The sequence below is a fragment of the Corvus cornix genome, chromosome 7, assembly GCF_000738735.6.
Source record: "Corvus cornix cornix isolate S_Up_H32 chromosome 7, ASM73873v5, whole genome shotgun sequence".
In the NCBI taxonomy this organism is placed as follows: Eukaryota; Metazoa; Chordata; class Aves; order Passeriformes; family Corvidae; genus Corvus; species Corvus cornix.
The window spans coordinates 33,750,087-33,762,424 of record NC_046337.1 but is presented as its reverse complement, the minus strand read 5'-3'; the positions used below and the strand labels follow the sequence as shown (position 1 = coordinate 33,762,424).

At 53.6% G+C, this 12,338-nt stretch overlaps 1 protein-coding gene across 1 annotated transcript; it reads right to left on the bottom strand.

The window, feature by feature from the left end:
• Window positions 1-196: 196 nt before the first annotated feature.
• ITGB2 (integrin subunit beta 2) lies at window positions 197-11,932 on the bottom strand. The gene is made up of 16 exons (XM_010413468.3): window positions 11,761-11,932; window positions 7,206-7,272; window positions 6,803-6,891; window positions 6,319-6,502; window positions 5,959-6,129; window positions 5,501-5,742; window positions 5,020-5,175; window positions 4,720-4,815; window positions 4,491-4,580; window positions 4,172-4,312; window positions 3,745-3,929; window positions 2,798-3,042; window positions 2,320-2,539; window positions 1,941-2,155; window positions 1,666-1,832; window positions 197-1,379 (listed from the first exon to the last, which is right to left on the bottom strand). Exons 2-16 carry the CDS (start codon window positions 7,267-7,269, stop codon window positions 1,317-1,319), a joined length of 2,328 nt encoding a protein of 775 aa, XP_010411770.1. The 5' UTR covers window positions 7,270-7,272; window positions 11,761-11,932; the 3' UTR covers window positions 197-1,316.
• Window positions 11,933-12,338: the final 406 nt, after the last annotated feature.

Here is a 12,338-nt window from a genome sequence, read left to right as displayed (position 1 = left end):
GCAAGGGAGCACCATTCAGGGCATAGATGGCAAATTGTGTAGAAAACAGTTCGTTTCTCTAGCTGGGATCTTTCCCAGGCACTGTACCTACGGAAGATGATGGCAGCAATGACAAGGTGTGGCTGTAGTTTCTCCAATGAATGCTTTAGCATTTAGCATTTAGCCCTTGCACCTAATTCTTAGCAGGACAGATGTATTTACCTTATGTATTAATCTTTATTCACGTTAAACCTCTTCAGACAGTAAATAAAGATGCAACACAATACAACTCTATGCAAAGTAATCCCAAACTTAAAGCAAATAAGGAATTGTACCACTATTTCACGGGGATGACCCACAATGTACGAGCAACTGGCTGCTGTGTGTGGTTGGGATAAGTGCTGAGCTGGAGATGCTCTGGGTGCTGCCAGGTGTTTTGCATAGCTGCCTCCTGGTATGCCTGACATGCTCGGAGAGCAGGGAGATCATGTCCCAGGGGGTGGAAGAAGCTGTGGCTCCAACCTGCAGGGAATTTTCCAGGTTCTCACAGATCTTAGATCAAGTTTCATAGATCAAATGGTGGCTCCTTGCTCTGCAGAGGACTTCAAGGCAGGATGGAGGTAAGCCAAGTATGCAGAAGCCCAGGCAGAACCTTGCCTGAGGTAGGTCTGAGCAGGGAGCGATGCCAGGAAGCAGTTGGTGATTTGGGAAAAAGATTCAGTGCATGATCTCCAGCTGCTCTTCGTCACAAGGTACGGGTGGTCACCAGCCCTTAGGGCCCATCACATCACTGCAGCCTCTGGAGCGGTTGCTTGGACCCTTTATGTCCAACTCAGCAGTGAGTTCTCTGGAAATCATTGCACAGTAGTGGAGACCAATGCAGCTGGGGAAGGCATGGAGCAGCCTGGGAGCAGATCCTGCTGGAGCAGAAGAGAGACAGCAGTTTTGAAATCCCAGCTCAAAATCAAAGATGGAAGTGCTCTGTGCTCTCAGCTGGCTTTGGGGCTTGATGTCCAAGACTCCTGCCAGAAAGCAAAGTTAGCATCAGGAGATGGGACAGGAGCCACTGCATACTCCTGTGGTGAGGCCTGAAGTTGTGTGTGTTCCCCTCTCCCAGCTCCACTAACCCAACCGTTGAGCGGTGGGCCAGGACGCTGGCATGGTGAAGTCCCTCAGCCAGCACCTGACATGATGGGGGCCTCTTGGAAGAAGGGAAGAAACCATGAGGATAAAGAAGAGGGGGTGGGAGCCTTAGTTTAAGATTTCCTTAGTTTGAGCTTTCCTTAGCTTGGTATTTCCTTATTTAATAGTGGGTCCCAGCGCTGCCAGGTATTGCCTCATTCAGTAAACCTGGGGTTGACAACAGTGGTGGTGGCACTCTTGAAGAGGGGGTTATCAGCCTGGAGGGAGAGAAGTGAGAGGTTTGTGTTGGGCTGTGCTGGATTTCCATCAGAGCATTACCCATCCCACCCATCCCAGTGCCAACAGCACAGACAGCACTGGAATAAGAGCCCACAGGATATTTAGCCCCCTAAACAGCAAAATCCAGCTGGGCTGAGAAATGAGCAGTGGGGAGGGCTCAGGTCTACATGGCTGCCTCTGGAAAGGATGTCCCTTCCTACTGTCCCCTGCCCAGTGGATCCGAGTGCCCCAGAACACCCCACTGGCACAAATGGGCTCTCTTACATCATTCCATTTGGCTTTGGTCTTCTCCTTCTCAAACCGGCGGTATTCCCGGCGGTCAAGCAGCTCCATCAATAACCGCCAGATGACCAGGATCAGAACACCAATGAGGAACACGCCGGCGATGGTGCTGCCCACGATCAGTGGGACGTTGGGGGGCTGTGGGCACTCTATGGGACAGACAGATGGTGTTGGGCTGCAGCCCCTGGCAAAGCAGTGAGGCTGCTGTGGCAGGGTTGGCAGCCTGCCTGTGGGCAGGAGGAGCAAGGATGGGATACCTCTATCAGGATCGACGATGATGGTGTATATCTCCTTGCCATCCTCCTGGACCATACGGAAGGACATCCAGCAGTTCTGGGAATCCTTTTCCCTGCATTTCCTGTCATTTATGCTCACCTCTGTTGAGTTCGTGGGCAGCTGGATGTTGGGACAGGCCTGGGAGCAGTTCTTCTCAAAGGGGCCACTGTTGAAGAACTTGCACTCCACACAGGAGCTACAAAACAAGCAGCTCAGCTCACATCTGCAGGGGCAGAAACCCTCTCACCTGGCTTTGGCTACAGCTGGGCTCTGCACAAGCATAGGCAGGGCCTGCCTGTGCCTCCCTGGGATATTGGGGAACCCCGCTGTCCCCGTGCCCTCTCTGTGCGCATCACTCACATATATTGGCCACAGGGTGAAAGGCAGCCCGGGCATTCCTGGCAGAAGGGGGGCTGGTACTCTCCCCAGCACTGGCAGCGGTTGCAGTGGCAGGTCCCGCGGAGGCTGCACACATGTCCGCGGATGTTGACGCAGCCATCTGTCGATTGCTGGCACTGGCAGGCGCTGCCCTCGTACCCAGGCAGGCACTTGCACACCCCACAGTCGCATTGCCCCCGTGCTGCAGGAGAAGATCTTTCAGATCCTGCAGATAGCCAGGTGACCCTCCCTCTGCCCGTGCTTGGAGAGCATCAACTGCCCTGCACCCACCACACCACCCTCCATAGAATGCTCAAGGAGGTCCTACAGGCTGGTGTGGTGGGACCCAGCAGCCCCAAACCCTCCCACTGGGGTTATGGGCACAAAAAGGCTGCATCTCCCTAGGCATTTAATTCTTCTAAGCAGTGGCCAGTTGGAAAAGCTGTCCCAGGCACATCACCTGGGCCACCGCAGAGGGAGCCGTCGAAGAACTCGCAGTTCATGTTGTCGCACTGGCAGTAGGTGCCGTAGATGTACTTGCCAGGCACGTCGCTGGTGTGGCAGACGCACTGCCCGCACACGCAGTCCCCCTGCCCCGAGCAGATCATCGAACTGTTGTCCCTCCGGCAGCTGTGCTCCAGCTCTTTGCTGGTCTTGCCTTTGGTGTCGCACTCACAGTTCTTCCCTGTGTATCTTGAATTGCAGCTGCCACCAGAGGAGAGGAGCAAGCTCGGGTCAGTGGCCATGGGGCATGCACAGGGCCCGGACCTCCGCAAAAGCAGAGAAAATCTGGGACAGCCTCACCAAAAACCAATGACACCATGTTGGTGCTAACTCCACGGCGGAGCAGGGTGGCTGACTGGGAGCAAACCTCAGAACTGCTGCTTTTCCACCAGTCGTATTCACAACACCAAATAAATGTCCAGAATTATTGTTATGTTTATAATTTCCAAGCCCTTGCCAAGGAGATGTGAGTATTTCCTGAGGAAACCCAGTCTTTCCCTCTCCTTGTAACTGAGAGGCCATGAAGCAATAATTACACTTAAAGACCTGTGTGAACTGCAGCCAAGAAGTGGGATTTTGAGAGATTTCTACAGAAATCTGTGTCTGCTCAGTGGGTAGATTGGTGGATGATTTGATACTGGGATGGATGGCTGGATAGTTGGATGGATTGAGACCCTTAGGAAAGCAGCAAAACCTCCCTCAGTGGAAGAGCCAGCTCATTGTGTCCCCTGCCTCCTGAACACAGGGGACAGTTCCAAGGAGAATGCACAAACCTGCCTCTCTGAACAAAAAAATTTGTGCAAAGCTACAGGGCCCAGCCCTGGATTGGCCCAACATCCCACTCCCAGCAATTCCCCAGCTCTAGCAGCATTTGAAATTGTGTTTTGGGTGGACAGCACATACCTGCAGATCCCACATTTGGTGATGCCTTGCCCATTGCAAGTGGATGGGTCAGGCTGGTCATTGCAGTGGCAGTCGCAATTGCTGGCCACATGGACAGTGAGGGTGTCTGTGAAGCCTAGCGGCCGGATGGTGAAGGAATAGTTTGGAATGCACGCCTTGGCTGTGACCTTCACTTTGAAGGTGACCTAGCGTAGGACAGGGAAAGGCGAGACACCCAGCTGTTAGAGTGTGGTATCGGCCCTAGGTTGAAGACATGCACATCCAGAACAACAGAGGATCCCCCCATTGCATAGCATTTTGGACACTCTTGGCATTAAATTAATATAAACAGAAAGCCTGGAAGAGCACCCAAGGTTCCTGTCACTAAACAGGATGGGCAACAGAAACTGTGCAAGCTGCAGGGGGTTCCTGGTACAGGAGAACATACCTCATCATTGATCTTGACATTGTCACACTGGCCTCTCGTTTCATCCGTGGAGTCCTTGTCATTATTGCACTTGGAGACATATTTAACATCCAGAGTGTCCAGCAAGGTGGAATGCTCCAAGATGATCCGCGAGGAGAGGTTCTTTGGAAAAATGGTGGAGAGAGTGCCAACAGTCCAAAAGTAGACCAAACCAAGGGGGTATGGGGTTGCAGGTTAGGAAAAAGAGCCAGAAAACACTACAGGTCAGGATCTCAGCTGCCTGGGGTGGTTCTGGAAGTGCAGGTGATGGCATTGGAGAGGTGGGAGCTCCAGCACTTACATTGTAGGCCACTTGGATGAGTTCAATGATGTTGCTGGAGTCCTCATTCAGCTCTCCCACCGCCGACTTTGGGATCATCTCACTGAGTTTCTGCCAGTGGAGAGCAAAGAAGTGAGCACTTCCTACCACATGACAGCAGAGCAGGAGACAGCAGCAGGAGACACACGCAGCTCTGTCTGTCCTCCTGGGAAGGGGATGGAGGGACCTGGACCATCTGACATATCCCCACCTTGTAAACATCCACCACCTTACTGGTGACAGCAAAAATGGGCTGAATGTTGTTTTCGGCAAGTTTCTGGACCAGCTGGCCAACAGATGGGTAGTCCTGGATGGGGAGAGGGATACCACACTCAGCACAACCTCCCCTACCAGCAGAAGAGTAGACACTTTGGGTGTGGCAGCACAAATTATGGTGATTATGGTGATGTTTTGGTCTCCGCAACAGGCTTTTTTACATGACATGGTCTTTTCTGCCTGGGGGAGCGAGGTGGTGGGTGTTGGAGATGCTGAGCAGCCCCCAGGTACTTACAAACTCATTGCTCCTTTTGTACATGTTGTCCTCCAAGTGGCACTTGCCATCGTTGGGGGTCAGGATGCCCCCAAGCTTGCCATCCCCAGCAAAGTGGAAGCCATCATCAGTAGCAAACACCAGCAAGCGGGTCACGTTGCGCCAGCCAATCAGGTCCTGCAAGTGGCACAGAGAGTGGCCCCGGTCCCTGAGCAGGGCTGGCAGGACCGTGCCAGTGGGCGTGGCCCTTTCCAAAGGCTTGTGTCAGCCACAGCATGGGGCAGAGGGCACAGGGAAGGTGGGTTAAGGGAGATCAGGGTTAGGAGGCTCTGGGGTACAATTTTCTCTTGTGCTCTCCAGAGTGACCTGCCCTGCTGCCAAATCAGAACTTACACAGGATGAGTTTCCAGAGCCCACCTGGAGAGGGGCAGAGCCACCCGTGCGCGTGGCAGCCCTCCTGCCCAAGTACAGTTCCTGGCAGCAGGGCAGGCGCAGGACTCACCCCACACACTGCTGCCTGCATCATGGCATCCAGCCCCCCCTCTGGGGCATCCAGGTTCCCTGAGATGAACTGCTTCCCCACTTCGTTCTCAAACTGCTTGGCGTTGTCAGTCAGCGACAGGATGTGCTTGAAGGCGAAGGGAGGTTGGCACTTCTTGTCCTTATTGGGGCAGGGGTTCTGCAGCTTCTCGGGGTGCGTGTTCACGAATGGCAGCACTGTCTTGTCCACAAAGGAGCCAAACCCTAGGGTAGCCAGACTGCAGTTTCAGGGACAGAGCACAGGGCACAGGGTACAGGGCATGGACAATTTACTGGCCTCAGTGTACCTGCCCACGTCCCTTGCCCTGCCACACTGTTCAACCTGGCAGAGGACACCTGCTGCCCGCTTCCTGTATCCCCCTCCAGCCCTGTGGCTCTTCCCAGGAGCAAACAGCTGTGCCAGGCTGGAGACAGGCTCACCAATGCGCCGAGAATGGGTGGTGCTCTCCAGCGCCCTGAGCAGCTCCCCTCCCAGCTTCTTCACCTTCTCCAGGTCATCCAGCATGGAGTAGGAGAGGTCCATGAGGTAGTAGAGATCAATGGGATACCCCAAGGCACGGCGAAACTTCACCTCAAACATAGCAGGCTGGCCTGAGGGACAGGGATGGCGGGATCAGCTGCCATGTTGTGCCAGCTTGTGCCATCACCCACCCCTCCTCTCTCTTGGAAGAAAAGAGGTGGAAATGCAGGCTGCAACATGTTGCTGTGTCTCAGGTGAGTCGGGGGATGAGTGGAAGGGCATTGTTGGCATGGGTGTTGGGAACGCCAGGCAGAGCATACCTATCCTCAGCTTCAGGTGCACCTCCTGTGGAGTCAGCTGTATCTTGTTGCTTAAGGAACGGTCCTGTGTTCTTTTGATCTCATTGCCTGGAAACTCAATCTCACTGTCTGGGCATCCCCTTTGCTTCAGCTGCTCGATGGTGTCACAGCGGATGGAGTCTGGCTCGCCGGCTTTGGTGAAATTCTGTGTGTGACGACGCCAGCAGGAAAAAAAATCAGAGGAGCAGGACGTGAACAGGCACCTTACAAGATGGCCCGGCCCCCAAACCAGGTCTCCAGGACATTGATGGAGAAAAGAAAACCTTTGATGGGTATTGATGGAGAAAGGTCATGGCTGTTGGATCCCTCCTGGCCCCATCCTCCACGCAGGACATGAAACACTCCCACAATGAAGTCAGGCAGAGCCAGGCAGGCAGGGTAACTGTCCTGATGCCTGTTAGCTGACTGCTGGGGGGTGACAACTAGACAGGCTACATGGACCTACCAGCTTCTTGCACCAGGCGCAACCAGGACCAGACTGAATGCAGTCCTTGCACGTCCCCACCTTGATCTTGGGGCACTCCATGGCAAAGGCTGGAAAGGAGAGAAGACAGAGTTGGTGTGGGGGGCTGTTGGGGCTGTTCAGACACCCAGCACCAGCCACCCATGCTGGCCTGAGCCTGCCCTGCCTCTCAAACCCATGCTGGAGGCCCTGGCAGGGCCCTCAACTGCCTTGCTGTCCTTCAGCTGGGCTGGCTCGAGTTAACTCCAGATCCCAGGAAGTGTAAGGATATGGCCTTTGCACACCTCTCAATGCTGTGTTCCCGCTGCTGTTGGTCAGCATTTGGGATCCCCCCCCTATTTCACTGCCCATGAAAGGTTCTGGGAAGAAGGCAGGTCAGGCTCACCTGTTGTCACCAGCAGCAGCACCCAGGTCACTGCTGGCAGCTGAAGGCAGCAGTCACGAGGCATTTTCTGCAAGACAAAAAACATTCTTGTGACCACCTGGCATGTGCCCCAGGGATAGGGCAGCCACAGTTTCTCTGGGCAGCCTGTGCTGAGATCACATTCATTAGTACTGTTGTGTCACACCTTTCCCCAGTAAAGCCCTGGAGCAAACCCTGACAGTATAATGGCCTTGCAACATGGATGAACATGGGCAAGTCAAAAAGAGGAATTTGTAAAAAGAAGAAAAAGGAACACAAAAGTACAAAGGAACAACAGACATTGCCCTTTTTAGCAATATTAGACACAGTGTCTGAAAACCAGGTCATCAGTTTCAAAATCGCTCTGATGCAGCCCTGAGTAAGAAAAGAACCACTCCTTGTCACCTGCCATCACCCCTTCCTGTGAACTTGCCATATAAACAGCCCAGAGTGATGTGGAAATGAGAAAACAAGGGAAACCTTCAAAAGATACTGAGGCTGATTAGTATGCAGGGCTGCTCAGATCCCCTTCTGAGGCGTCAGGGTGTCCAGTCTTAGCTCATCAGCCTCTGTAAGACCCCACACTAGCTGAGGATGACACTGGTCAGCCTTGAAAGGATGTCTGGTCTCCTGCCAAGAGCAGAGAGAAGGTTTAGGTAGGTCAGCAGGTAATGTTTGCACAGCAAGGTTTGGTGCCCAGCTGTGGTATAGATTTTGAGATGTGGCAGGACTCTTAGGGTAGTGGGCACCACTGGTTATGGCAGGGGCCATCTGGAAGCCCACCCTGCCTTGGATCCAGTCTCCCTGGCAGAGCTTCACAGCCAACACTGCATGGCTACACAGCCAACAAAAGGCACCTCTGTGGCCAAACCCTCAGGGTGACATGGCCTGAGAGCTCATTCTACCACATCTGCACAAGACCATCCTGTGGCGGGTGGCCAGAGCCCTTCTTGACAAAAAGATCCTCTGCAAGTTCCTCTCCACCACCACAGTCCCCCTTGGTAAGATTTTAAGGGCATCATTTATTGTCACAGCTGCAATGTCCCTGTCTGTGTGACATGCAGTCCCTGTGCTTAGCTGGCCCAACACATTCCTGTCACCTCCAGATGCTGCCAGCAGAGTTTGAGCTTGCAGGAAAGAAAAGTGGCTCCTGCCTTTGTTTCCTGTAGAACTCAGTGACTGTGTGACTGACCAAATGTGCCTAATTAGGCTCCAGTTCTGCTACAAGCCACAAGTTCCCACACATGCTGTGAGGACCAAGCCCATGGACTCAATGAGCTCCTGCTATTCCACCTGCCCACTGTTTCCAAGTGTTTTTAATTCCTGCTGCCATGCCAAAGTGTGCAGTGGTGATGGGATAGAGCTCTGTGAGCTCCTCGTTCTTGTTGGAGGTTGGAACTTCCTGCTTACAGGCTCATCTCATAAAATAGAGCAACCCTAAAGCTCCCAAACTCCAGAAATACTGTGGGACTCGCAACACACCCCCAGTGCTAGCTGCTATCAAGTATTGTAAAGTAGGGTTCATGTTGTGGGCTGGATTTGGACACCTTTTTCACCCCCACAGTGGTTTCTTGCCCTTGTCACAAGAGTGTGAAGCACATTCTGACACTTGGAGACAGCAGCAGCAGGAAGTTCAACACTTCTCTTCTGCCATGGAGGGAAATTACACCCTGGTGTGTGGGCGGGTGAGTGCATAATGTGATGCAGGGCTTTCAAAGAGAACTAATGGGGCTTCTGCCTTTGTCTGCCTCCTTACAGCCTTCAGAGGAGGGCAAAGCAGGTTTTCAGCCTGACTCTGCATGAGCAGGGCACGGACACAGGCCTCAGCAGCATTTCCTCCAACCCCCCTGATGATCCCTTCAGCTCAATCCAGACTCGCAGTCACTACTAGTCCTGGGTCTTGTCTCCTGAATGTGCTCTGCCTGTGAAGTTGTTTTTTTCCCCCTTGTTTCCCATAAATTCAGGCAAGCAGAGGGGTGCACATAGTCCATCCTCCTGCCCTGGTGGGAAGAAGCTTTACCACCACCTTCATCCCGTGGCAGGGAGAGGGGTGCCAAGATGGAGCAACCCAGCTAAGGGCAGGACACATTGCCACCAGGCTCTGCTTCCTGGCTGCATGGTGGCATCACGGGGAGAAAGCTGCACCTCAGGACCAGGGTCCTTCTTGGCCCTGTGCTCTGCTCTTCTCACCACATGCCTTGAGTGGCTGGGGATCAAGGTGCAGAAGCCACCAGGATATGCCACCAATGGAGCATCTGCTGCAGGGCAAGATGCCCCCTAAGGGTCTGTGAGCCAGATGTGAAGGTGGCCTCAGGGAAGGTGCATAAGCTAAAAGCTGGGCGCTGTCCTTGCTGTCCTGCCTGCAGGCAGGGTGCAGAGCTGGGGCACTCTGGCACTCAGGACATGCTGGGGGCTGCCGTTGGGATGGAGCCAGCTGCTCTTCTGCATGGAGGAGCAAGCTGGGAGTTATAAATAAGGCTGAAGGGGAAGTGTTGATGCCAGCAGTGATCTTGTTGCTATAAGTAAAACAAGTGGTCAACAGCAGAGATGAGTCTTGAAGTCTGTTAGCCACAAGTTCCCATCAGGGGTTTGCTAAACATCTGTTTTCCCACAAAAAGGAAGGACATGCACTCGTGCCCGGTATCCTGTGGTGTTTGCACCATCCACCTGTAACGGTGAGGTGCCACTAGTGCCAGTGCCCATGGGTGCTTCCTCCACACTGCCAAGCATCCCTAGTGCTGAGTCACCATCATGCAGGGACAGAGATGCCAGGTATTGCACCCAGCAGAGCTGCTCCTTCCCACCCCTGCAATCTGGGCAGCTCCAGACCCCAAGCACAGAAGGAAAATGAGCAGAGTGGGGTATGGTGAGGATGGGAGAGTGGATGTCACTTGACCTGGGGCTGATCCTTCCATCACTCAGTTGTGTGATGCAGATAGATCCCACACACGTGGTCACACACAGGGCTTTCCCAGCCCATGCAGAATATCCCACTCAGTGTCCGTGTATATGTATTTTTATATATATTCTGTATATATAAACCACAGAAAAAATATAAAAAATAAATATATGTAAACGTATTTTAATACATAAAGAATAAATTGAATTAAATAAAAAAATATATGTGTGTATATATATTCCCATGTCCTGTCATAGGAAACATGAATATATTTTATATGTATTTCCTTCCAGCAGCCTCCAGTGCCTGCAGAGGACAGATCTGTGGGGTGAGCTCTCTCCCATGTGCACCAAGTCCCTACCTTGTCTGCGGCATCCCTTGGCTCTGAGTAGCAAGGTCCCTGGGTGCCTGTGGGACCCTTGCCCTGCCCTGGGAGTAAGGGAACGAGGAGATTTGTGCTGCTGGGTCTGCTGGGGTCAGAGTCCTGCTTGGATAGGACAGGGCTGCCTGCTGGCTGTCCTGCCGTGGGTAGTCTGGGAACACCACGCTCTCCAGCCTGCTGAGATCACTCGGAGCAGCACCAAAAAAGTGCAAAACCGCTGTGTGAAGCAGGATGTGACAGCTGAGACAGCTAGGATAGCAAAATGCACAGTTTAGAGATTTCCCACAACTTGCAGCAGCCCTGTTCCAGTGTCCATGCTGGCCACAGGTCACGTCACCACATGTGTTCACATCTTTGCTTCTCACCTGCCAGGAGGCTGGGAGCTGTAGCTGTGACACTGGAAAAAGCATCAAAACCAGGGACCAGGCTGCTTTCCCTGATACCTGGGGAGTACCCCACATTCCATCTGCATCCAAAAGCCACTGAGATGTTGGGAAGGACCTGCTCTCTCCAGGGTCACATACCTGCAGAGTATGTGATGTGTGTAGCACACAGAGAGCTGGAGGAGAAGAGCAAGGGTCTCACTCCTGCTCCTGGCTATTCCCACAGGCCCACAGGGGTGCAGGGACACCTGGGAAGGTCTGGGCACTGGCATTCCAGGTGGTGACACTGTGCTGAGCCCTCCAGGCAGCCATGCCTGCCACCCTCATGCCGTGCTGCCATGCCACTTCCCTCTTTCCCACCACAACCTGCGACTGGCAGTGGGGGAGATGCCCAGAGGAAGAGAGGGTCACGGGAGAGGAGTGTGGCAGCCCACAGCCCTGGTGCTGCAGGTGAGCACACAGCCCATGCCACCCTGCCCAGCGCTGTGTGTGAGGGCGTGGGAAGAGCACACTGCACCCTCTCTGCTCTGTTTTCCGAGCTCGTGGGGTGGCAAGGAACGGGAGTTTTGGAGGTCTGGGGTCCTCCCCACAATAAACACCTGCAGTTCCAAGCTCAATGCTACCTCCAAAGTCGAAACTGTTACAAGACCACGCAAGCTGCCTTTGCAAAGGCTGCACAGACTGACCCACCTGCAGAAGGGACGCAATGCCGAGCTCCCTGAAGCTCCCTGAACTCAAGTAGCCAGAGGTTAGATCAGGAATTATAAAAAAAATGCCCTTGAAACATCAGAGCTACAAAACCCCTTTGTTGCCTGGCTGCCTCCCCCCAAGAAAGGAGGAACAGAAGCATAAAAATTGAGATGCTGTACTCGCCTGGCCTCCAGCCCTCGTCTCTGTCCCGTACTTGGGCTGGGATGAGGATGGTCTCAGCTTCTCAAGTTTGGCTGGGAAAAGCAACTGGGCATGAGGAGCTCTGTGACGTACCTCAATCTTTCCTTCCTATTTCTGTCTTTCAGTTGCAGGGGAAGAGGAAGTCAAGAGTGGTGCCTGTGGGAGGGCGTGTTCACCCAAAACCCCAGCCAGCCCCACTCAACCTGGCCAAACCCACAGCATCCGGCCTTGTGGGACTGGGGCTGGTCTCCCTGGGATACCCAGGTGCTTGCAGCCCTCCCACTGCACCTAGGAACGGGACCCACCCAAACCCACAAGCTTTATGAGAACTTTTCACCTTTCACATCACTGTTGGGGACCAGCCCTGACCTCAGTGGGCAAACAAAGCTGGGAGTGGGGGAAAATAGTTCATTTGGGAGCTATTGGCAGCTCTTGGGTGTGGAGAAGATGGGGAGCTGGCTCCCCTCGGACTGTGGGTTGAGCTCTGAAATCTTTGTGTCAGGGTAGCCAGGCCTTTTCACGTGACAGGGGATGCAGGCGCCGTCCACTGGCAAACCTCA

Excerpts from the sequence above, each read along its gene's own strand:
- ITGB2 (XM_010413468.3), bottom strand. The coding sequence starts at position 7,269 with ATGCCTCGTGACTGCTGCCTTCAGCTGCCAGCAGTGACCTGGGTGCTG. Across the intron at positions 6,892-7,205 it reads GCTGCTGCTGGTGACAACAG|CCTTTGCCATGGAGTGCCCC; the intron begins GTGAGCCTGACC and ends TCTCCTTTCCAG. Across the intron at positions 4,816-5,019 it reads ACAAAAGGAGCAATGAGTTT|GACTACCCATCTGTTGGCCA; the intron begins GTAAGTACCTGG and ends CTCCCCATCCAG.